Source organism: Rutilus rutilus (assembly GCF_951802725.1).
Source record: "Rutilus rutilus genome assembly, chromosome: 19".
Lineage (NCBI taxonomy): Eukaryota > Metazoa > Chordata > Actinopteri > Cypriniformes > Leuciscidae > Rutilus > Rutilus rutilus.
Genome location: NC_140232.1, coordinates 6,950,544 through 6,977,825, shown reverse-complemented (window position 1 = coordinate 6,977,825; position 27,282 = coordinate 6,950,544). Strand labels below are relative to the sequence as shown.

The 27,282-nt window shown below is 37.5% G+C and overlaps 1 protein-coding gene across 1 annotated transcript; it reads right to left on the bottom strand.

Moving 5' to 3' along the window:
• Window positions 1–211: 211 nt before the first annotated feature.
• On the bottom strand, window positions 212–27,271 carry sypb (synaptophysin b). The gene is made up of 8 exons (XM_084388400.1): window positions 27,112–27,271; window positions 23,388–23,453; window positions 16,834–16,958; window positions 13,136–13,334; window positions 11,249–11,440; window positions 9,994–10,132; window positions 9,356–9,535; window positions 212–1,675 (listed from the first exon to the last, which is right to left on the bottom strand). The coding sequence occupies exons 1-7, from the start codon at window positions 27,127–27,129 to the stop codon at window positions 9,387–9,389; spliced, it is 888 nt and encodes a 295-aa protein (XP_084244526.1). The 5' UTR covers window positions 27,130–27,271; the 3' UTR covers window positions 212–1,675; window positions 9,356–9,386.
• Window positions 27,272–27,282: the final 11 nt, after the last annotated feature.

Here is a 27,282-nt window from a genome sequence, read left to right as displayed (position 1 = left end):
CAATTTTTGGCCAATTTAATGAGCTCAAGCTGAATAAAAGTATTAATTAAAATTAATTCAAAAATCTTACTGACGGCAATGTAGTTTTTAAGAAAACCACATATCTGCATTGATAAAGTAGACTTATTTACTAACTTTCTATATTTAATTTCTAACATATAATCTTTTTATTTTGTTTTAATTTATTATATTTTGTGTATTTATTTTTGTTAGTTTCAAATTTCCATCAAGGTCATGTAATTTACTGAACGTCTCCCTCTTCTGGTCGTGAAAGGCGTCAACAATGTCTGCAGTAAGATCAGGAATATGATACAGAATGATAGATCTTGCATTCAAGAACTCAAAATGTTTCAACCTGAAGATAATCATTTTAACCAAAAGTTATCCTTATTCTTGTCTCTTCTCTCTAACTCCATAGTGAAATGAAAATAGCTTTATATATATATACTGGTCCTACAAAAATGTGAGACATTGGAATTCATAAAAGCGCTACTAAAATAAACACACTGGAGCATTAATGTCATCACTCGTCATTCTCTAACATTATTTTATTTTGCATTATCAGATGTTATAATGAGGGAGAGAAAGAAAGCAATATGGACCTTCATGTAAAGGCAGAGAGACAGAGACAGCATAAAAACACACACATATCAGTGTGAACAAAAAGCCAAAACACATGGAAATCTTTTTCAGAAAGAATATAAAGGGGTCATTCACACTCATGTCTGAATAAGAGCATCAGTGGCGTTTCACACAACTAGAAAAACTAAACAATCAAGTACTGAAGCACCCATGACTGAAGCGAAGCGTTCACTGTGTTCTCCTACAAGCCGTTTTTATAGCACCAAAAATATATTTGTGCTTTGAATTATAAAAGTTCGGACATATAACCAAAACATAAAAGGAAATGTATCTTGTGCATGTGCATAATTTGTTCACATTTTGAAAAAATAGTGGCCTGTACTTCCTGTTTCACTTTGTTCTTAAACTTTTCTGTTACTCGGTTTCTCTCCCTACCAGTTTTATCTAAGACTACTGACCTTTGTTAACACTTGACAAATACAGAACTTTTATACTACTTAATCGATGTGTTCTTACGAACCTTTCACATGTTTCACACAAATAAAAAAGAAAGAAAAAAACATTCAGTGGGAGGTTGAAGGTCAGATCTCTTACCATGGGTTGAATGATTGAGGTGGTGAAGTGGTAAGATATAGGGGAAATAAAAACAAATGTGGGGACTACACAAAAAAAAGCAACAATAAGTTAAATTCACAATACAGTATATCTAATGAATTCATATTTACACCACAGAAAAACACATTCAGTTTAATATTACTATACTTCATTCAAACGGCTCCCCGAACATAACATATACATCATAGGTTTCCGTAATTTTTTTGGTAGCATATTCAAGTTTTTCCTCATTATAATAGGATGGATAATCTCCTGCTGGATTCCATGTAATAGATAGTATGTTGAAATTGGGGTCTCATACTTCCTCCTGGGTCCCAATTGTTTCCTCTTGGTTATGATGTTAATATCAACCCTGAAAAGATTTCTTATTTGTGCTTTAACACCACCCACCCCCTTCCCTTTAAACCAACTGAAGACAGTGGAAACATAGCTAGTAGTTTCCATGCTGGCTGATCACACGACGTCCTCTTGCTGTGATCTGCAAAGAATTTAACATTTTTATCAATGAAAATGTGTATAAATGTTAAAACAACTAAATAAAAACATCATAATTGTATTCACTTAAAAAAATATATGACTAAGTATATACTATATTTTTGTGTACTGTGCACAGTGTAGTGTACAATATACAGGTGTTCAGCATACTGGGCATTTTCTTAAAAGTTATAATGGCAAAACAAAACCTTTATTCAGCAAGGACACATAAAATTGATCAAAAGTGACAGTAAAGGCATTTATAATGTTACAAAAATTTCAATTAAATTAAGTTTCAATTAAACGCTGTTCTTTTGACCTTTCTAAACATCAAAGAATCCTGAAAAAAGTATTATGATTTCCACAAAAATATGAAGCAACACAACTGTTTTCAACATTAATTATGATAAGAAATGTTTCTTGAGCATCAGCTGGAATGATTTCTGAGGGATCACGTGACACTGAAGACTGCAGTAATGATGCTGAAAGTTTTGCTTTGCCATTACGGGAATTAACTACATTTTAAAATATATTCAAATAGAAAACAGTTTTTTTCAATTGTAATAATATTTCACACTATTACTGTTTTGCTGTTTCTTAGATCGAATAAATGCAGCATTGGTGAGCATAAGAGACTTCTATCAAAAACATAAAAAAATTCGTACTGTCCCAAAACTTTGATCGGTAGTGTACAATGTAAAATTTATAATATGACCCCTTTAAAATGTTGATTGGAAAGTTAAAAAAATAGATATGTGGAGTTCAGGCAACTCAAGAGCAGCCATCATTAAAAAAGCTAAAATAACAAATATATGATTTTACTCAAATATTTATGCAGATAACATAATTTATAAATGTAATAAATTGTATAAAATTATATATATTTTTGCATGCATCTTTAGTAGGCCTATTGGACACAGATGTTTGGACCACACTGTATGGTATGGATGTATGTATGCAGTAAAAATGTTGAAAGTAGATCAAATACCAAAATGTTACTTGTTTCATATTTTGTTCCCTTTTGAACTGGAACTTCTGCGCTGCGTCATGGAGTTGACACTATGGTTGACACCATTAGTATGACCCGAGTCTGAAGCATGTGTAAACAAAAGCCAATAATCATTGGCATATGGCCGTCCACGACGTCATAATGTGGAGCGCCTGTGAGTATTAAAGGGTACCTGTAATACACGTCATCAGCTTTTCTGTCATCAGGAGCCGCTTGTTCATAGTCAATCATTCAACTTTTCACCAATTGCAATCTCCGAGGTGTGCAAAGCCCTTAAATCTTTAGATGTTTCGAAATCGGCAGGTCCTGATAATTTAGAACCTTACATTTTAAAGCTAGCAGCTGATTTTATTGCCCCACCTCTGACTCATATTTTTAACCTTTCACTTAAATGAAATTCCACTTATATGGAAATCAGCTTTTGTCCTTCCCCTGTTTAAAGGCGGAGATCCCACACACCCAAATAATTACCGGCCCATTTCCAAGCTGTCAAAGTCCTCGAAACATTTGTCAACAATCAATTAAAAGAATTTCTGTCTGTTAATAATACCCTGTCTGATTTTCAATCTGGTTTTAGAAAACAACATAGCACAACTACGGCAGCCTTAAAGGTACTAAATGATTTTATTGAATCTGTTGAAAACAAAAAACACTGTGCAGCCTTATTCATCGATCTATCAAAAGCATTTGATACTGTTGATCATACTTTACTGATACAACGACTTGTCAGTATTGGATTATCTAAACATACGATTGGTTGGTTTAATAACTATCTTTCAAACAGAACTCAATGTGTACAGGCAGAAGGTTTTATCTCTGGTTCACTCAATGTCACTAAAGGTGTGCCACAGGGGTCAGTCCTTGGACCACTCCTATTTACTCTATATATAAATAATATTGATCATAATGTTCATAATGTAAAGTTTCATTATTACGCTGATGATACAGTTATATATAGTTCAGCATCCACACCCAATCTGGCTCTCTCTCAGTTACAGCTTGCATTTGATTGTTCAGCGTAACTTATTTGAATTAAAACTAGTTTTAAATGTTGATAAAACAAAATTCATGTTGTTTTCTAAATCCAAATCAATCCCTCATAATAATCTTCTGCCTATTACTACGTCCCAAGGTTCAGAAATTGAGTTTGTGTCTCAGTATAGGTATCTGGGGATTTTAATTGATGACGCTCTCTCCTTTGGCCCTCATGTCCAGCAACTGGTGAAAAGATTGAAAGTGAAATTGGGTTTTTACTTTAGAATCAAATCCTGTCTTTCCTTTGAGGCAAAAAAGAGGCTTGTTGCAGCGACTTTTATGTCTGTACTGGACTACGGTGATGTTATATATATGCATGCATCTTCACAGTGTTTACATGCTTTAGACACTGTTTATCATGGTGCACTGAGGTTCATAACAAATCTTAAAACCCTCACTCATCATTGTGTGTTGTATGCTCGGGTTGGCTGGTCTGCGTTGTCCATCCGAAGACAAAAACAATGGCATGTTTTTATTTATAAATCTATCCTGGGTTTACTTCCTTCATATCTTTGTACACACATCTGTAAAAAGTATGCTTGTAGCTATAGCCTCCGGTCACAGGAATTATTTTTACTGTCTGTTCCAATGGTACGTACTGAATTTGGGAAAAAGGCATTTAAATTTGCTGCTCGCTCTGCCTGGAATTGTTTGCAAAGTACATTGAAACTGAGGAAACTGGTTCCGTTGGACACTTTTAAAGTAGTTTTAAATTATTTGGAGAATGAAACATCGGGCTGTAGATGTTTTAGCTAGTTATGTATTGATATTGAAATTGAATTGGATTTGCTTGTGTGTGTAAATGAGTATGTATTGTTGGATGTTATTTGTTAAACTCAAACGTGCTGTGTCTGTCAGTCTTGGCCAGGACGCTCTTGTAAAAGAGATTCTTAATCTCAATGTGGTAAAATAAAGGTTATAAAATTTGCGTTTTTGGTTAGAAAAATCAGGAATCTGAAACCACTCTTTCTGTCACTTATTTCATATTGCTGAGCAGTGCTTGATTGCTTATGTATGCCGGCATGTTTTCGGCAAAGATACTTCAGCTTCACATGCCCCCCAAGGTGAGAGTGGCATTTGTCAGTGGTTGCAGGCAGAGGTTGATTGTCACTGGCATCTCTCTTACTCCACTCTGATGTCCTGAAGTATCATTTTCCAGGTTTGAGCTATATTCTCCCCTATGTTAAGGTCTAAAGTAGAATTGTACACGTCTCTGTGGATGGCTGCATTGCAGATTCCCCAAGTGTTGAGCCAGGGTAAATGGAGTTATGTAGGGTAGTATAGATACCCTCTACTTCATTTACCTCCCTCCCTAACTACTATGTCATGAAGCAGGCATATATTCTCCTCTTTGGATGGGTGCTTTATAGGCCTCTCTAGTAAAACCCAGGTTCAAGAACCTGAAAAGTAGAGGTAGACGGACTGCGGGGCATCCCTCCTGGTTATCTATTGGATACTATAGTTAGTGCTGGAGTAAAGAGCTAGCTATAGCAGGTCCTGGAGAAGTGCCTTTACTAAAGTCAGGGCCGAGCTGCTCTCGTGTGTACTGGGTTTTTTGAAAAGGGCATAAGCTCCCCTGCATCCTCCTTGTTTTGGAGTATGGTGGATGAGAGTTATTGGCAAACTGCAGCCTGCCTTTCTCTTGTTTGCTTCTCTGTCTGAATTGTGGTAGGATCATATCTCCCCTTTGGATAGCCCTAAAGCTTGATGCAAGGTGAACGAAATTAGGTGGGTAGTATAGTTCCTTCTATTTTGTTTGCCTCCCTCTCCAACTATTGTTGAATCTTGAAGCAGGGATATAGCTTGACTTTGGGTGGGTCATCTACTATGGACCCGGTATGACAATGCTTATAGTAGAGAAAGTAGAGAAAGTTTTCCTGTGGGGCATCCCTCCTTGTTATCTCACATACTATGGTCTAATGCTAGTGCTAATAGAAAAAGACAAAGCACTAGCTATAGTGGGTCTTATACAGGGTGCCTTAACTCAAAGCTGCTCTCCCCCAGTGTTCTGGGTTTTTTAAGTAAAGCCTAAGCTCCCCTGTGCTTCCTTAGGGTTTAGAGTCTAAGTGATGAGAGGTATTTTAATTTTCCTTATTTTAATTTTCTTTATTAAATTTTCCTCCTTTTCCTGAGTACAAGTAGAGATGTAGGCTTCCCCTTAGAGGAGCGGCAACATTGAAAGTTGTAGCCTGAAGGGCTAATTACTGAGGTTTAGGTGCCTTGCATGCTCCCTTTGATCAGCTGCTTTATAGTATACTCCTTAGGGTTCAGTAAGGTAAACTAACACATTACCTCCCTCCCCAACCGTTGTTGGGTCTTAAGGCGAGACACTACAGGTGAATAGGGTAAAAATTTTAACTAGCAGATATCACCATGAAACTTTCCCAGTTGATAACCTACATTAAGATGAGAAAAAAATGTATTACAAGTTTTCTGTAATTTAATGTTTAAATATGCAAATCAGGCAATATCTAATCAAATATGCACTAATTTGCATATATTTTAAAAAACGATATCTCAGTATTGGATAAAGCCAGGTTAAAAATTATTTTTTCATTGTGTTCACATATTAGATGGGAAAAAAATTACAGAGGGATTTATGGATATCTACTTTTGTTATCCTGTAAATCAGAAAATACTGTCAATAGCCTTAAAAAAAAGATTTTCGCCATGTTTTTTGGAATAAAATGTTATATAAATCAGGCTAGGAATAATATATTTACAAATCCCTCTGTAAATGTCTTCATAATATAACTAGGTACAAGTCTGGAAAGTTTGGTGTATATAGGTGCTACAGAAGTGGATATTTCGGACTTGGAGAATGAGAGAAAAGTCATTTTGAGAAAACGGGCTTTAAAGATTTTTCATCAGCCAATGAGATTGCGCATTCAGCCCTTTTACTTTCACGATTGGTTGCTGATAAAAAGGAAATGACCATATTTGGATCCGACAGGATTGTACACAACAGAGAGAGCTTCCTAACGGTGCTTCTGATGACAGGCTGACGGCAGAGATCGCGGAGCAGCACATTGATTAAGAACGCGAACTTTTGTTGAATTTATGAGAAATCTACAGACGCAAACAGACAAAGTGTAATAAAATAAAGACCTAAATGTGTATTTCGGACTTTTTTTCAACACAAGTCTGAAAGAAGACGTGTTATTGAAGACAAATATCCCCAAATCTCAAAATTGACCAGTAAAAAAAAAACGATGTTTTTGCCTGCTGTGTCTCGCCTTAAAGTAGTGTTTTTGATTCCCTTTAGAGTAAATTCTCTCTAGTATGATTAATGTTCTAAGAACCTGACAAATAGAGGTAGTTTGCCTGGTACTCCTTGTTATTGTAGCACTCTATTACTTAGATGAGTGAATGGAGTCTTTTATGGATCCTGAAAAATTACCTGTGCTCAGGCAGGGCGTGATCGCTCTCCCCTAATTGCTCTACTGTAATTAAGTAGAGCTGAAGCTCCCCTGCAGTTTCCGTAAGGGTTGGGATTTGGTGGCAAGAGTCTTTGGCAATAATATTATGAGTAAGTTTTATGATGAACGTCTCGAGTCCCACAGAGGAGCTCCGGAAGGATTAAAGGAGGAGTAACGACAGTAAAGGATGAGAGAGGACCAGACCTGGACTTTATGTTGTGTTTTATTGCATTTATACGTGACAGTTGTCCGTGAGGCCGACAGTCGTTTTGTTTTGTTGTTTGTTTATTTTGTGATTAAAGTTTTACGTTGAATGTTCACTCGTTACCACCTCCTTCTTCCCTGAACTTGAGGATTATCACAGCATACCTTCTCATGAAGTTTGCATTCTCCCCTTGGAAGTAGTGGTTGTAGTTGATATACTTTAATAGACTTACCTTACTATAGAGAACAGAAGCTTGGGTATCTTCTCTTACTATTGGAAGATACTGGCTTAGGGAATGCCGCCACTATACAGTCTAAATTTTGAATGATCCCTTGGGGTTGATGTACTCTGACTCCGGATAAGTAATCCGTGGAGTCAGTTTATGCTATGCCCTTTATGTTTGTGCATATTCACAGCACTCATTCAGATTTGTTTTTCGGAGCCGAGTGGGTGTCATCTATACACAAGCTCAATCCATTCATCCTCTAAAAAGGAAACAAATTGCTGGTGTTACGGTGCATTGCAGCGGACTTTCTTGTGGAAAAGGGCATGGATAAGTGCAGAGCTAAAGGAGCAAGCACAGACGAAGAGCATTTTTGTAAAGATGCCTTTCCGCCTGAGTGTTTCTGGGTGCAGCCAATAACTCTTGTCCTCGGACGGCCACAATCTTTGTCTCACGTGTCTGGGTCAAAAACACGTTGAGACAGCTTTCGTGGATGGCTCATGTTATCATTGCAAGAACATGATCATGGGAACAATGTGATCGCAACTCTCTTTTCTGGTAAGAGATAGAGTCACCTCAGTTGCTTGTCGAGCTGCCTGCAGAGATGAGAGGAGCTACTCTTGCCCAGGATGATGTGCCCCGGTGGAGGGCTGGGTGGAGAATCTTCGGTTTCATTTTCTTTTTGTTCCGCCGCTCACCCAAGTGGCAGCGGTACCCACAAAGAAAGAAAGAGCAACTTCCTCATTCTCTGGGTCACATAGTTCACAGTCCGGACATGATAGACAGACTTACTGCCTACTCATGTGCGGACGTGACTCACCCAAATCACCGCACAGGTCAGTGTAGCGCGTTCAGAGGCAGCTTCCTCAACCGTCACAGGCCGGTTCGAGTTGGCGGTTACGGAGCAAGGTAGGTGTTCCAGTACACCCACAGCCACAGGATCAGGACACGTAGCTTTGCTGTCCAACCGCAGGGAAAGGTCAAAAACAATTGTTCCTCTAGTGCGGCTCGTGCGGAGTTCGAAGCCTAGTTAGCACTTTCCAATCGGTTGTACTGGCTCAGAATTGGCCATACGATTCAGTTCGCCAGGCCCCCATCCAGGTTTAGAGTTCTGTTCACCTCAGTGGCAGGAAAATATGCCCCTGTCCTGCGTGCAGAAACTGCAGTCCTATTGGCGAAGGACGCAATAAGAGCCTGGCCCTCCATCCGAGATGAAGGGTTTCTACAGCCCTTACTTTATCATACCAAAGAAAGGCGGTGGGTTACGACCAATCTTAGACCTCCGACTTTTGAATCAGGTGCTGCACAAGCTCTCATTCAAGATGTTATCACACAAGCACATCCTGACATCTTCGGTTCGCTTTCAAGGGTTGGGCATACCAGTACAAGTTCCTCCCTTTCGGGCTGTTCACGTCTCACAATGCTGAACTCCCTAAAGACATTCAGAGTAAAAACAGCGGTTCCACTGAAACAATTTCAGAGGGTCCTGGGGCATATGGTGTCCTCGGCGGTGGTTGTGCCACTCGGGTTGATGCATATGAGACCGCTTAAGCATTGGCTAAAGACTCGTAATAGCGTATATAAACTGCCAATGCGGTTTGCGCTCAAAATGCACGTTGACCCCTAGTGCAACTCCTAGTTTCAGTCATCGACACCACGTCTCATTTCTTCCATCAGGGAACGGACGTTACAATATAAACCGAGATGTTCCCTATAGTGTCAACTCCATGACGCATCTTTGAAGTTCCACTTTGAAAGGGAACGTCTTGTACACTTACAGCTTGTTCACTCACCAGTGCAGAGCTTCAGCCAGCGGAGCCGGGCTCACATCTCATTGGAGAAGGAGGTGGGCTCACCCTGACCATACACTCCTTGGTTGTAACCGCCACCTTCGCCCTGTTGGCCGTATTCGGGCTGGTAACCGCCCTGAGAGCCAGCGTAAGGGTCCTGTCCATAACCTTCTTGTCCATAGCCTAGAAAAATACATTTAAAAAAATATATAATTAAATAGGATAATGACCTTTGCAAGCCTTAAAATGTCACAAATTTCAAATGATAATTATCCTGAAAGTTCTATAAGGGTGAATCTTATAAAACTTGTCAAGAATATGTGTCAGAAATTACAAATTAAAATTATACTTTGGATACAGAAGATAAGCCTATTTGTAGGATCATTCAAATGTCATTTTTGCACTGACATTATTATAATGACAATTAAGCATATTATTCAAATCATATTCTTTTATCCTCATTACTGTAATACTGACTTCATTTCTTCTTGAGATTCACACTAACCTAAATATAAATGTTTATAACAGCAACAAAAAACTTGGTAGTAATAATACATAAGCTTATATGAACTTATGCACTGAGAGCATAATCATTTATGTGAATTCCATGCTTTAATTTTCAGTCTTTTAGTTGTGCCCACCCTGGCCGAAGGAGTCTGGGGCTGGCTGCTTCTCTCCAGAGGCTGTGTAAGTGCCAGCAAAGGCTGTAAGCCAACCGGTTTCCTTAAAGACGAACCACAGGTTCCCTGCCCATAGCACCATATTACAGAACCCAAACGCCTGCAGGTATAAGAGAAACGAGCCAAATGGTTACTTGCACATACTGTGTGCATTCATTGGTATGCCCAAAAACATCTTCACCCTGTTTTACCTGATGAAAATACTGCCAGTTTCATCTGAATAAGCATACATACTGATTTTATCACTGGACGTTGCAACTAATCTTGGTTTATTTTCAGTTAGTAGCCTAGGCAAAATCTGCATTAAGTGTTTTTTTTTTACAATATTTATATTTTATTTCATTTTTTTTCCCCCTTCAATTAACGAAACCAATTTGGATGATTGTTCAAAACATGGATCAACGTTGATCTTTTTAACATAGGTGAATTAAAATGTCATCGTTGACTCATGCAGGTAAATATTTTGCCTTTATTTAGCATTAAAGAACCCCTATTATGCTATTTCAAAGTTTCCATAAATTTGTTTCGGAGGTATCCTCCAATAGATTTACATGCATCTACGGTAAAAAAAAAAAAAAAAAAACACTTTAATTTATAAATATACATTACAGAATTACCTTTTTTCTCACAGTTCGATAAAGGATTCTGTTTCTCTAAACCTCTCCTTTCCGAGAGCCTGCTCTACTCTGATTGGTCAGATGGCCCAGTCTGTTGTGATTGGTCTATCACTTTTAGCGCTTCGGAAACAAAACACCCATTACCATATATTAATTTAACCTTCAGAGGCTTCCTCTGCACTTGCAGAAAGTAAGACTGGCATTACTGACAACTAGTTTGAGGCAGTTCAAAATCAGTTCTTTCTTTTTGGAGACAACAACTCCATTTATCATGCACATTGAGCTTTGTAGACCTTTTACATTCATAAACAGCTATATTACAAACTACATGAAAGGTCATAACTGAAAAAGCATAATAATTTAACCACATTTCAACATTGAAGGTTGGTCACTTGCTGGCTGAGTTTGTATATAACAGAGTATAATGGAGCATAATGATTGATTATCAATGCACGACTACAGTATTTTACAGGAGTAACATAATTTCGTCATTGCTCATAAACATAATGTCCAACCTTTCTCAACTGCCCACGTGTCATTATAAAATTCTAGAAATACATTTAATACATATGCATAATAACATTATTGACTGTACCCACCACAGATGTGTTCAGGCCGGAAACCACAGGCTCATGGATTTCTTTGCAGCGGTTATCCTCATGATCACATGCAGTGATGAGGTTGATGACCTCGTCGGGGTCAGTCGCCCTCTTAACATCCGAGAGACCTTTGGCCCACGCCGCTGAACTTACCAACCACATGAAGGTAAAAACAGCTGTCACCACAAAATCCTGTAGAACAAAACCAAATTATTATTATTTTTTTCATTGGAATACTAATCACCATTACATTTTAATAGGTTATATGATATTAAAAAAAATGTATATGTGTTTTGCTGCCACACTACAATGCAGTGGCATTTCCCCCTTTAAAATCTATAATATTTAAAGGGATAGACTTTATGGTTCAAACAGATTTGTTAGTTAAGGCATATTAGACATTTTCCACTGATTATATTTTGAATGTAACAGGGTTAACAAAACATGTAACATGGGTTAACAAAATATCATAGGTTATTAAAATTGTTGGTAACACTTTACAATAAGGTTAAATTTGTTAACATTAGTTTACTATATTAACGTGAACCAAAAAAAATTACAAATACTATTACTATAACTATATTAGCGTCCACGCCCACGCATGTTAACGTTCTGTTTATTATAAGTGTGCTGAAGTTTTATCATCTTTCGCCTTAAATGCACATGCTCTTTAAAGCAGGATAGATTCTGAGTGGCTGATACTGATACTTTTACATTTAGAACAATTTTCAAAACAATGGGTCTCATTTGCTACTAATTGCATGGATTATAAACACAGGGGAACTTCTCACGAAAAAATCTGTGCCTAGTTCCCAACATATGCGTACGCACATGATTGTATTCTTAATCTCATTCTAATGTTAGCATTAGTTAGCTAATCTTAGTTAATGTTAATTTCAACATTTACTGATACACTATTAAAATCAAAAGTTGTATCTGTTAACATTAACAAAGAACAGCTGTATTTTTATAAACTAACATTAAGAAAGATATACAGTTGTAATCAAAATTATTCAACCCCCATTGCAAATCAGGTTTATTGGCAAAATGTACAGACTTTCAGCTGTTTGCAATGAACAAATCAAACAAAAGTAATTGAACTTTCAACTTAAAATGCAACTTTTAATGACTTCTGCAGTCTCAAAATTATTCAACCCCCTGAACAGAATCCCTCACAACAGCACAACTCTGCAAAACAGGTGTTGTCTCAACCACACCTGATGCAACTAATCAAGGGCTTCATTACTTGCACCAGGTGTGCATGAGCTAGAACACATGAAATATCTGAACGTACACCAAGTGCTCAAAATCATTTAAATAAGCCACAGAATTTTTCATCCCTATGGATCAGTTGTATGTCTGCAGGAAGAATAATAAAGCATATGCTGAAAAGAACACCGTGTCTACAGTTAAGCATGTTGTGGCTCGGTGATGCTCTGGAGCTGCTTTGCATCCTCTGGCACTCGAAACCTGCAGCGTGTGGAAGGCAAGATGGATTCATTGAAGTATCAAGAAATCCTAGGAGAAAACGCCATGCCATCAGTGAGGAAGCTGAAGCTTGGGCGTCATTGGACCTTCCATCAGGACAATGATCCCAAGCATACCCAAGGCTTGATTGCCTTTTTTGTGCTGATTTGTTGTGCTGAACTATTTAAATGACTTTTGTTTGATTTGTTCATTGCAAACAGCTGAAAGTCTGTAAATGTTGCCAATAAACCTGATTTGCAGGTTTTTTTTTTCTTCTTCTCTCATTTAAGTCATTCAGTTTTATGCTGATTATGCTCAAATAAAATCTATATCATCTGAAATTTCAATTTTTAATCTATAATTTCAAAATGGCACATAAGGCTATCTGCCTCACAGGAAAGAGACTGCAAGAAGACTCACAGCCTGAGCTCCTTTGTTTCCCTCGTGGTACTTCTCCAGGAGGAAGATGTACACGGACATGGCTGCCATTGTATAAAGGAAGGAAAAGACACCAATGGTGACAAAGAACTCAGCAGACGAAGAGTTGTCTCCCACCAGAAAGAGACGTTCAGGTTCCGGCCCTTTACATGAAGGAGCATCAAACCATACCTGGTGCAGTCTGTGGAGAAAGACACTTGGTAAATGTCTGTCAGAAGGTTAAAATCGCTTAGTTGACTCATGTGTGAGAGTGTGTGCGCATTCAGGTGAATCAATTTAAAAGGTTCTCCTATGGAATCATGAGCCCCTTTCACACTGGGTAGTTCTAGGAACTTAGTTGTAGGAACTAGGGTGGTTCCCTGAGAAATAAATGTTCCCCTAGGGCCATTTTCCTGGTTGCATTCACATCGGCAGTAGAAACTCTGAAGTGACGTAAGCCACCCTTGTTATTGTGACTTTCATTTTGACGGCGCTGAGAACGCCAGAGCCCGAGCACACAGTGTTCCCATTCTCCATCTTCATTAGTTTACGATCTGTTTAAAAGTCCTATCTAAGTATTAGCGTTTGCCGTGTGGTTAATGCCCCATGTCGCTATCTGAGGAGAAATACATTCATGTTTCACTTAATCCCCTCAAAGTTGCGTTGAATTTTCTCCTTAGCGTGAAAGGTTAAGAGGTCCATCACTGTTTTCCATGTTCGTAGAGTTAGTTCGTGGAGTAAATATATAGGCTATAATCTGTGTGTTTACATAGCTTTTTTTAAAATGCAGGTGCTGGTGGTTTGCATGCATTCGGCCAATCAGCATAAATTAACGTCACTGGTAGTTCCTATAGTGCTGGTTTAGGCCCTACTCTGAAGTAGGAGCTAAATTAGTTCCCCGTAAAGGCATTTCTAGAACTAAAATCATTCCCAGTTCCTGCGGTGCGAAAACGCCAAAAAGCGGGTACTTCCACCATTAATTCTAGGAACTATGAAAAGGTTTCTCAGATGCGAAAGCCCCTATAGACACTTTAAAGCATAACTCTCGCCAAAATGCAACCTAGGGTCTTTTTGTTAATCTACCCGAGGCAAACTTTTGTTTAAAAGCATAATTAGAATGGAAACACCACTTCTAAGTTTGACCATATTTTCGTTTTCGGTCAAATTACCTTTTGAATGGGATGTCTTGGGGCACTTCTATGATAGCATCAAAAATCGCTATTTTTAAAACACTAAGAAGGCTCGACACAACATGAAACTTTGCTCGAAGTATCACCAGGGGCTCTACACATGAACTCCAGCATTGAGAACATTGTTTGTGTACACAGTGTTTACTAAAAAGAAAGATTTTGAACAACTCACTGCGGCTGTGTCCGCCGGCATTTTGTCAGTCAAAAATAGTCGATCTCCGAATGCAAATGAACTGACTCTGAATTTTAGTATTGTTTCTTATATGAGGATCCTTTTTCAAATACAAGGTCAATATTGATTTTCACTAACGACAAAACAACAAATTATCCGTGAATTTATATGGAACTAAGCTTTAGGAGCTTTCCATCTTTACTCTCCTCCCTGTTACGTTGCATTCGGAGATCGACTATTTTTGACTGACAAAATGCCGGCGGCCGGAAACAACAACAGCTACAGTGAGTTGTTCAAAATCTTTCTTTTTAGAAAACTGTGTGTACACAAACAATGTTCTCAATGCTGGAGTTCATGTGTAGAGCCCCTGGTGATACTTCAAGCAAAGTTTCATGTTGTGTCGAGCCTTCTTAGTGTTTTAAAAATAGCTATTTTTGATGCTATCATAGAAGTGCCCCAAGACATCCCATTCAAAAGGCAATTTGACTGGAAACTCCACTTTTAAGTTTGACCGTATTTTCATTTTCATTCTAATTATGCTTTTAAACAAAAGTTTGCCTCGGGTAGATTAACAAAAAGACCCTAGGTTGCATTTTGACGAGAGTTACCCTTTAAAGTCGGTGTAAAACGAAGGTTGGAATAGTCTTTTCTTTCCTATTGTATATCCGAGTGAAACGGTTTCTTGAAGAAGAAAAAATTTAGGGCGGGACTTAAAGGAGAACTCCGGTCAATTTTAACATTGAGCTCATTTTTTTGTACATTTGGAGTGCTGTCAATACAGAGAACAACGACAAAAATCGGTGTTGCCTACACCGAGTTATTCTATTTTTAAAATTTGCACCCTGTTGACTTCAATGGGGCAAGTACTAAACCTGCTTTTAGCCTCTTAACATCCTTGATGTGTCATTACAAGTGCACAGAAAATGTGAGTGATTCCTTCTGAGTGAACACGAGTGAGTCTGACTGCAGTAGATGTGATAGAAATGTAAAAAATGATGTTATTTAAGCCAGCGCAAATACCTTTGTTTACATCCTGTTTTTCGGTTGAAGTCCAAAGTAGTCGATTGCAGAGTTCACACGCATAGGTTTAATACCTATGATCACGCGCGCGAACTCGGCAATCGACTACTTTGGACTTCAACCGAAAAACAGGATGTAAACAAAGGTATTTGCGCTGGCTTAAATAACATCATTTTTTACATTTCTTTCACATCTACTGCAGTCAGACTCACTCGTGTTCACTCAGAAGGAATCACTCACATTTTCTGTGCACTTGTAATGACACATCAAGGATGTTAAGAGGCTAAAAGCAGGTTTAGTACTTGCCCCATTGAAGTCAACAGGGTGCAAATTTTAAAAATAGAATAACTCGGTGTAGGCAACACCGATTTTTGTCGTTGTTCTCTGTATTGACAGCACTCCAAATGTACAAAAAAATGAGCTCAATGTTAAAATTGACCGGAGTTCTCCTTTAATTTTGTCCATCATGAATCAGTTGTATGGTTGAGGTTTGCTATTGGTGGATCTCGACACGTTTCACACAAAATAAAACTAATGACTAGTATGGCAGGTTGTAATAAAAATTGAGCGTTCATTGGAGTGGTCCAAGACCTTAGGACTTTTGTCGCACTTGGACTTGGAACACACACAAATTTTTTTACTGGATTCGAGGAGTTTATGTGCATGTATTAAAAACAGTAACAAATCCTTCCCTCGTGGGTCAATTTGACTCCTATAGGAATGAATGGGAAATGGGGATTTTTTTTTATTATTTATCAAAACATAAAACAAACTTATAGCACAGTCCCGTAGTTAGATTTGAACACATTTACAATCCAGAACACGCACACAAATGCAAAATAAATGGTAATAATTTTAATATTACAAGAGAAACTGACTTTAGGATCCAGGGGAACATTTAATTTGCTCCAAAGAGAGCAATAAGGCCATCTAGTGGCAATAATTATATTTCTTTGCACAAGAGGTCAGCAAAGACACCCAATATGAGACTTTTTGAGCTGTTTTAACAAGTTTTTGGATGTAATGAAGAGTTGTTTTGTATTTAAGTGAAAGAATGTGCTTACATTTTATTATTAAATTAAATTAAAGATAAAATCTAGTCATTTACAGGTAAATAAAAAAAAAAAATTAAATATCTCCAAAAACATTGCATTAAAAAATAGAGAAAAAATCTATAAAAATGAAATGATATAATCTTTCTTTACAACTAGGTGAATCAAACACATCAATTAAAGAATGGAAGACTGTCGATATTCATTGAGGACTTGTGTCTGCTGTACTGTGATCTGATATGACAGGAATGGCAGTGGAACACTGACCTGAACGGGTATTCAAACTCAACCTCAATGTTCAGGTCACTTTCTGTGCGGTTCTTGCACTCCACGCTCAGACGAAACACTCCAGAGTAACCGCCACAGGTGGAGAACGCAAAGATGGCGAAGAACTGAGAAGGAGAAAGAAAGACAGTTGTTATAGTAAATAAGTGTGTAAGTAAAGAATGGCAATTAGCATGAAACGTGTGTACTGAAAACGCCCATATACAACGTACAATCTATATAATAAATATCCTATTTTCACTGTGTTTTTGCAAGCAACAAATAAATCGTAAAAAAAAAAATGAACAGCATAAATAGACTTGTTTTTTCCTGTCAGCTTGAGGTGCACAATTCTGGATTAATTGAGAATTACAATTTTTGGGGTTTCAAAAAGAGATCATAATTTCTCCCATGATTCTGAGCAGACAACTAAACAAAATAACGTAATTTACTAGAGGTTTTGTCAAACTGGTAATTGGTGCAGTCTATTTAAATTGTTCAATGAATCTGAATGAATTATAAAAATAAAATAAAAAATAAATTAAAAAAAATTGTTTGAATGAATGATTCAATGACTCTCTCTTAACTTAATTTATACTTAATTTGCTGTGTCCCAATTCGCATACTGTCCGTCTTAAATAGTATTCAAAAATAGAATTAGTGTGTCCCAAATCGTAGAATGTTGAAATGGGTATTCCAAAGATACCCGGATAGTCAAATTTTTCCGGTTACAATCCGAATGAATTGCAGATCCGTGAAAACTCTAACAGCTAATATTGCCCACAAACCCATTGCGTGTTGGACGAGGATTCGATAAGAACTACAAACACATAAAAAGTATTAAAAACTACAAACATGGCGGCTGTGCGAGTCCCACGGTTAAGAGGTTTAGATAAAGGGGTGATTTGAGTGATTAATAATCACTATCTAATCTGACATTTCAATGTTATCCACATTATATTTCATCTGCAACAGGATTGTGAACTTTTGTAAAGATACGTTTGGTCATTAACTTTTAAATGCATCATTAGGCAAATTGCAAACACATGAGGTGAGTCTCTGCATGAAAGACCCACGACTGGCAGGTTCAAGGCTACTACATTTATTTCATAAATGGTGTCTCCAAACCCTAACCCTAACCATAAACCAAACTATATTCCAGACCGGATACGAGCTTTTAACTATTATGCTAGTGTCATGCAATATAGTTTAGCCTATAGCACTGGTTAGAAAAAGCTTTTTTGATTATATTAAACAAGACATCACAGTAATATGCAAATATGTAGACCACAAAATATTACTACAAATTAAAAGACCTGTTTGAATATATTTTAAAAGTGTCACATGATCCTTCAGAAATCATTCTAACATGCTGATTTGCTGCTCAAGAAACATTTCTGATTATTGTCAGTGTTCGGGATTCTTTCATGAATAGAAAGTTCAAATGAACAGCATTTATTTGAAATAGAAATCTTTTGTAACAATTTAAATATCTTTGTCACTTTTGATCAACTTAATGCATCCTTGCTGAATTAAAGTATTAATTTCTTACAGAACCCAATTTTTGAATAGTGTTTACCATCACATGAAGGTATTGAAATTTCAGACATTTCACTTGTAAAACTCTAATTTAATAATGGCAATAAACAGAAGGGAGTTTCATATCAAATATAAAATGAAGAGAAAATGCAGAAATGAGAATGGTTCATGTTTCTGTGTTAATTCACCGTCTGTTGTATATCACACCACATATAAAATATAAAATACAATATCTACTAATCTGCACAGTTCAAAGATATACAGCCACTGTTGCACCTGTTGTCATGGAAACTGAGATATAAATGAGTTGAGGTGACAAACAAGAGGCGTTAACGAATTATCACAGTTAACACAATAACACCCACTAGCACTGGTGTCACAATGATGCAGACACACACACACACAAACAAACACACACAGATTAGTTAGTCAGAGTATTTTTACCACACCCTCCCTTCACTGCAGGAAGATCCGATTGAATAGAAAATCCGGCTATTAATCTCACTGAGGTGCTTTACCATCTGTCACTACACACACTGTGCTGATCTACTACACATCACTCTACACACGCACATTTACACACATACACACAAATAAGCTCTGCTCCAAAACATAGTGAGCGGCCTCCGTTGGCGGCCTCAGTGACGATTAGGAACGCTCTCCAAAGCCTCTGCGTGCCACAAATAGCCCTCAGCGCAGTTTATTTCAGTAGAGTTTGGTATTAGCATGTTGCTAAGCTAATGGCGTGACACTGTCATAAGCATTAAAGAGCACAACATTGGTCTCCATTGACCTGACCTGTATGGACAAAAAAACACTAAGACAATTTTTTTATATCTTCTTCTGTGTTTTGCAGAATCAAGAAATTCATACAAGTTTGAAACGACATGAGGGCGAGACAGAATTCTTAGGTGAACTATATCCATTGAATATACACAAAATTGATCAGCAACATGGATAAAGATCGAATGCCCGTGTTTACTTTTCAAATAAAATAAAAATAAAATAAAAATCTCAAATTTCAAATCAACATTGATATCGCGATGTTGTTTCAACATTTTACTTTCAGCATAGGAGAGTTATTGATTTATTAGTGTTTTGTTAACCTTTTGTTTTTTAACCTTAACCATTCCTCGTGGAAACAACAACTGTTGTACGTTTGGTCACTTGCTCAATTTTTTATTACATTGAGCAAATTTTAACACTAGTTTTTTAGTATTGACCCTGTGCATTTTTTAATTGCAACGCAGCATAAATGCTCCTAAATTTTCTAGGCATGGGCATATATTAGCTAGAAAGCTCACTCGAATTTAAGTACAGTCATACAGCACATGTGCACAGACTCAAATGGACAACTTCTATGCAACTTGTGAAGCTCAGCACACAAATAGTTACTGATTATGTATTATGGGACAAGCACCAGATAAAACAAACACAACACTTCATTATTCTGGGCTGACTGAGTGTCTTAGGAAACGAAATGGGTTATTACTTGCACTGAGTGATTATATTTGTGAGAAGGCAACAGGGCAGATAATAAGAAAGATACAAAAATACAACAGAAAGTAAAAAAACACGTTTGCTTTAATAAAGTCGGGGCTACTTTAGCTTGACGGATGTTGAAAATAATTAGTAAATTCCAAAAATCAAACGAATCAAAACATCCGATAGGAATTTAAGATCATAATTTGATTCCTAGAATCCTACTGGATATTGTGTAATCTTTAACAGAAAGCTGCTACTAGAGTTGTATTGGAATAATGTCTTGCAGATCTGTTCAAGGAAATCCCAGAGGGAGTTTTAAGACTGTTAAAATCCCCACACATTTATCCTGCTGGTCCCGTTGGGAATTATGTGTTCCCATCTAGGCTTTTGCTTTGTGATGCTGTAGTTTTAAAATGTTCTATATATCCTAATCATTTGTTAACAACATGTATTCATTACTTTAACAAGCTCATTGTTTCTGCCTTAAATTAATACATTGTAAGCTAACTGTGTGATTTGTATATGTACATTTCTGAAATATATAACTTGGACACAGTCACCTCTGATAACAGATCACTCTAAATTGTAATGTAGACGTGCATTTTCTGCAAAGCTGCTTTAAAACGGTAGAGTGAAAAGCGCTATACAATAAATGTGAATTGAATTGAATTATTTGCTGTATGATAATTGCCATTTAGGATGAGTTTCAAATTATGACAGGAGTCTTGTAGGCATTCCTTAAAGGAACACGCCAACTTTTTGGGACTTCAGCTTATTCACCGTATCCCCAAGAATTAGGTAAGTCCATCCCATACATACCCTTTTCATCTCCGTGCGTGCCGTAACTCTGTCTGACGCACCCACCGCTAGCCTAGCTTAGCACAAAGACTGGAGGTAAACGGCTCCAGCTAGCATACTGCTCCCAGTAAGTGACAAAATAACGCCAACATTTGTATAGTCACAGCGTGTACAAATAACAAGGTCACATGAGACACAGCCATCTTCTAACCGTATACATACTGGGAACTATATTCTCAGAAGGCGTAGCACTGCTACTTGGGCGGAGTGATTTGCTCACAGCACCTGAGAAGCCCCGTGGTGAGGAGCGGAGAGTTCGCTCAGAGTTGGAGTAAATCACTCCGCCCAAGTAGCAGTGCTTCGCCTTCTGAGAATATAGTTCCCAGTATGTATATGGTTTAGAAGATGGCTGTGTCTCATGTGACCTTGTTATTTGTACACGCTGTGACTATACAAATCACAACATGTAAATAGGAAAATGTTGGCGTTATTTGGTCACTTATTGGGAGCAGTATGCTAGCTGGAGCCGTTTACCTCCAGTCTTTGTGCTAAGCTAGGCTAGCGGTGGGTGCGTCAGACAGAGTTATGGCACGCACGGAGATGAGAAGGGTATGTATGGACTTATCTAACTCTGGGGGATGCGGTGAATAAGTCCCAAAAAGTCATTGTGTTCCTTTAAGGATTATCAACAATAACAGAATAAATGAATGTAGAATGGTGAAAGAAAGTAATAAGGAATTATGTGACTACAAGTAAAATATTTTCTTTTGTTCCAAACCTGGAGTCAGACCTGGATTCCTTTTTGGCAATGGGACAAAATGTTCCAAGTGTTCCTAGTGGAAGCCTCCTTTTGTTATCCTTTGTGATTGTGCACTACAGCCTACACAGCGCCTGACAAATGGGAGTTAAGTTTTTAATAGCAAGTGAATGTATTTATGCAATAAAGGCATCATAACATCCACTAAATATTGGGCCATTTTTTAGCTGGAGAAGAACTGAGACCATATGTTAACTGAGGATGCATGCCAGCTCCGGTCCAGTGACTATAAACTTCTCTCTAATTCTGAGCAATTAATTAGAGCAAGCTTTAAAGAGGAAAATTAGACAGAAATGGGCACAAATTCATGACATATCACATTAAACCAAAGCCCAGGCTGTTAACTCTACAGATGTGCCAGATTAGATATCAATGTCTCTTCTTTTTCAAAAGGACCCATGAAATGAATACTGTTTTATTTCCTAAATGGAAACATTTCAGAAGAAATTTACCGTTTACTGTAACATACTATCACAATTTCATATCAAACTATATATAATAAAAATGTTCTCTCAGTAAAATCTAAGATTTTAAAATAATTAAATCTTTAAGGAAAACAATATCTCAATACTTAGGCCTACTTACACCCAGGGCTTGACATTAACAACCGTCAAACCTCGAATAGTGGCGTGTAACGCAGTCACTACTAGCCACTCTGGAGGGTTGAATTGTATAGAATACACATTTTTCAATTGTAGTCTTTTAAAAAGGCATCTGAAATAATAAACTAAGTGCAATGTAGTGTTAAAAATACAGATTTTTCGATACATATCAATACTGAAATATCTGAAACTCTTCCAATACTCATTTTCCGCAGAACACGATACCAGCTGCGCTTTCTCGCTCTCTCTAATTTCTCCGACAGCGAGTGACACACAAACCCGTCTCCCCTCACTCACTCCTTTCATTTGCTCCAGATGAATATTGTTGGTGTAACAGTGCTTGAATTTCGGCATGGGATCGAGCATAATTTTACTTATTCCCACAGATGTTGTTCTCACACCCAAAGTGCACGCACATAAAGCCGCCTCTCAGCACTAAATTTAGTTCTTTTCCGCTGCTTATTGGGTTTAAACAGATAAACACACACAAAATAATGTCAAAATGCCGGTCTTAGGGAGTATTCACGTAAACACAGTCAGTTGTATTAAGTGAATATTTAAATTTATTAAGTGAATGTAAACAGTTGAGAGAGAAAACGCATGTATAATGGATCCATGCGTCAGGTCTTAAAGTGACAGCAGCCTAATAAACCTGCTGCCAAATTATGAGATAATATAAAAAAATATCTATATGGCAGTTTTTCCCCATGGTGTCGATGTCAGAATTGTGGCCAGTGAAAATGCTAAGTGGCTAGTAACTTTGGAAAACCACAAGCCATAGCGGCTGCTGAGCAAAAAAGCTAATGTCAAGCCCTGCTTACACATATCTACCTACAAACCTATTTTACAACTTTAAACATGCACAAAAACACACATATTTGCAAATGCATTTTCTAAAGATACTGGGGCACTTGAACTCTTAGAATCTAAAGATTTGTAAATGACAGTCTTGATTTACCATCACTTGTCTTGTAAACTACCGTCCGGCTCCTCTCATTACATAAGCAACAGCAGTGACTGTTCACAGCCACCCACACAAGCTGTGCATGTGTGTGTGTGTGTGTGTGTGTGTGTGTGTGTGTGTGTGTTGTATTTACTGCCAGCTATAATTAAGAGAAACTAAACTAGATTTGCAGTGCCTGTAGGAAATACCAGTGCTTTTGGTAAAATAACAGTTTTAAAAGTTGCAACCCCACATATTTTTAAAGAGATTACAGTTTTTAGAAGGAAATAATATGAAGGAAAGAGAAAAGAAAAGGAGTTACGGATTAAAAATAGCAAGATAAAAACACACTGCATGAACTGTAGTTACTCACCCATTGTAAGATTTTAATGAATCCTAATGGCTGCTTGATGACTGTGAACTGCCCTGTGGCGACCAACTGAAAAACAAATAAACAGATAATGTCAATGACAAAAACTACTGCTATAAAGACCATCAAACCTGATGTATCTATAGGTGAAAAAGAAGTACAACTTAGCATACTTTTAAGAGAACCTATTATGGATATAATAGCAAACTGAGGCCCAGTTTACACTTGGTAATAAGATGAGTTTTAGTCGATCGGATCACAAGTGGACGAGCCTAAATACAGGTGTAAACGGTTTCTAAACCGTTTTGAGCTTGTTCACTTTCCACCACTTCCAGAGGTAGTCGAAAACACATTCGACAGGATTGCTTTTGTAATGTAAACATTCGAACAGCCACAAAAGACCGTCTTCTCTCCTCCTACTGACCTAATGCATTCATTACAGGAAGAGCTCTAGCCAGACGGGATTTAAACTTTCTCGGCTGAAGACCCAAGTTTAGTTTGAAGATGAAAAACATACCAAGCACAATGTTCTCTCATCATTCCTGATTTCTATCACACACTCACGGACGGTGTGATCCTGCAGAAACGATAACTGCTGCTCTCCGCATGTTTTTCCGTCGTCTCCAGACGCGTGCATATGTTGCTCAAGTTTATTTTGTCCATTAGACCGAAATATCTGAATAAACCCATACATTTTCATTTACCTGCCCATAGAGCCTCTAAGACATCAGGACAGAAGTGGTTGAAAGTGGACGGATTAAAACACCAGGTGTAAACGGGAATGTGTCTCCCTCGTCTACTTGTGATACGATTGGCCAAAACCCATCTTAATACCGGATGTAAACAGGAACTGAATGTAATGTTTTCGGACATTTAATTGCAATTAAATATAAATGTATTATAGTTTAAAATAATATTAATTGCAATCAGGTTGTTAGGTTTATGTTGGTTTTCATGGTGTTTTCTAGCCTGGCTAACGTCATGAACCACATGTTCATTTTCTCGTATTTGAGGCGTGGTTTACGAATGCCCAGAGCCGTTTATTGGGCGCTACGAATGTCTATCAAATGCGCCTGTACGTAGCTCATAGCCAATCGTTTCAATTATACCAGATGACGTATGTAGAGCGACAGAAATTCGACGAGGACTAAGACGATGGGTCAGAGATTTATGTGTACACGATGGCGTTCAGCGACTAAACTACTTAGAACACTATCTAAGGCTGCATCGAAAGGTAACTTCGCGTCTGCTGCCATGTTGGATCCATAGATATAAACAAACTGCTTCGGTGTGTCGCATAGACGTCATCATCGTCTTGCTGCTCCCTCCCCGTTCTGTGATTGGTTCCCTTTTTGAGGGGAAAATCTGGTCCATGGTGTCCAGGCTGCCTAGCAGTGTGAATAAAATCAGGTGTTTTCCTTGTTTCCTGTGTTTTTGTTCTTGTTTCCTTTGTTTCCTACACTGTAAAAACATTTCTAACCTCCCCAACTCTGTTTAAAAAGCTGTTGCGTTTGTTCTTGTTGTCCTGGATTATCATTTTGGTTTTGGATAATAAGAGTTAATATGGCTGTGATTACATCCACCACGCCTGCTTCTCCTCTGCCTTTGTACTTAAAGTGTATTTAAGTGTGTTAAGATATAGTCATAAAAACATTAATAGTTTTACATTCTATAAAATACATTCTAGTAGTTGCGTAGACTGTCAATGGAGGGACAGAACTCTCTCAGATTTCATTAAAAAGATCTTCATTTGCGTTCTGAAGATGAACGAATGTCTTACGTGTTTGGAACAACATGAGGGTGAGTAAATTATGACAGAATTTTCATTTTTGTGTGAACTATCCCTTTAGTAAAGTCTCTGAATATCACTTATGTGATGGTTTGAGTTGGACATACCTAAATAAATGCCAAAAATTCAACAGTATATTTGGTCTAAAAGGTACATCTATCTAAAAGAAATTAGTATTTGATTAACAAATTAAATTTTAAGATATTCTCATTATTTTTGTTCAATTTCTTTAACAAGATGGTTAGGTTGAGGACGGGCCAAGAGCCAATAAGCCTTAAAGACTGTCTAACTGCTTGCTGCTTTATATTAAAAGTATTATATTAGTAAACACAAATGAAATAAGTTCACATAACTCATAAATAAATATATATATATATATATATATATATATATATATATATATATATTTTTTTTTTTTTTTTTTTATATGCTTACTTAAATAATTGAGTTAACTTCATCTACTAACTTAACTGGGTCTACTAATCAATTTGACTTGTCGTGTGTTTTTTTTTTTTTTTTACTTAATTCATAAGGTATATTTCCTTGATTTCACAGCGTTCACAGTTGATTTGAAGTACACTACAAGTGCACATTCAACACAATTATGCACACTGCTTTTTCACAAGAGTATCTATCTTTGTATCTGAAGTATATATCTGTCTGTCTGCCTTTCTGTAGAATGTAGAGTATTTTCAGCTTATCACTTCTGAGCACAGAGTCACGTATTTGTATGAATATTACAGGTATGTTGCATTTGTCTCCTTTCTCTGAATACATTTTTTTCTCTCTAAATACACTCTAATAACCTGACTGTCCCTACCTACGTCAGTGATGACGACAGAGCAGCGACCAATAGAGCGCACGTGCGAGGAGAGGGAGATTTTGCAAGCATTAGAATTAGTCAAAGCTGCTTATCTCAACGTTTCCTTTATGAAAGTGCAACTGGCGAGCTTTTGCAGGCTACAGGCCGATTTATTTGACTCGCACAGCGGGCATAAGGCCAGAGAGCACGCGAGTGAATGCAGCACACTGCAGACAATCGCACAATCGTTTCTCACTGTACTCTTTAGTGCCCATGCAAACCATTTGCCATCTATAGTAATCCAGATTGTGATATCCTTGTTCTGTTATAATGTAATACGTGACAGACACTGTCTAAAAAAAATGTATTCTGAAGTCCGATTCATTTGAGCGAATCGGTTCTCTCGGACTGTTTTATTTAATACGTTTTGGGTTATATAGATTTGGGTTATAAAACGTAGTTTGGGTTATATAGATTGTATATGGTTCCAACATGTCACCCACTCACATTTTTACTACCAAAGTTGTTCCTTAGAGAGTCGAATAATTTACGACCGTTATATGAATCGGTTCGTTCAAATCATTAAAAAGAACCGTTTTAAAAGACGATTCGTTCGCGAATTGGACATCAACGTAAATACAGATAAATAACCAGAGGACGGCTCATGTCATTTTATGTCTAATCTCAAAGAGGGACCATGAAAATAAAGACTTTAAGTTATTTGATCAGCCAGTTTGAATAGCTCCCCGTTTAAAAATAGTTGCGCAGTTCAGTCATTCATACTAAGTAATATATATCCCGACCCATAGTATAAAATACCACAGTCGCAATGCACTGATTGTACCCTATTGTTATTAATCGGTTTTACGCGAATTGTCTTGAATTGCTAACAGTTTTCTGTAGTGTTTTATTTGGTTGCATCCAACAGAGATTCCCTGAAAGTCAACGAGACGTCGTCTCTAGGTATTTTCTTGTCCTGGTAAGTCATTAATTTAAACTCCGTTTTATCCGTCCATTTAAAATCATTGTTAGTCAGTCAAATAACATTTTGCCTTTAGGCCTATACGCGAATGAGCGTGAGGACTTTGCAGTGCATGAGTAATTATTAGGTGAATAGCTCTGATTGAATGCCTTACCTGGTTGACAACATCCATCTCGGTCCCCTTGTCGCTGATAAGAGGATCAGACGAGTGGAGACATCCGGGTCACAGCACTGATGACACCCGCTCGCTCGCTCGCTCGCTCGGGATAATACATCTATCGGTCAAGCCATGCTGTCTGAAGGAATGCGCTTCTTTCACAGCTAG

Bases quoted from the DNA above. Each gene is read 5' to 3' on its own strand.
- sypb (XM_084388400.1), bottom strand. The intron at 11,441-13,135 runs GTGAGTCTTCTT...TTTGTTCTACAG, and splicing joins GAAACAAAGGAGCTCAGGCT to GATTTTGTGGTGACAGCTGT. The intron at 9,536-9,993 runs GTGGGCACAACT...GTATTTTTCTAG, and splicing joins CCCAGACTCCTTCGGCCAGG to GCTATGGACAAGAAGGTTAT.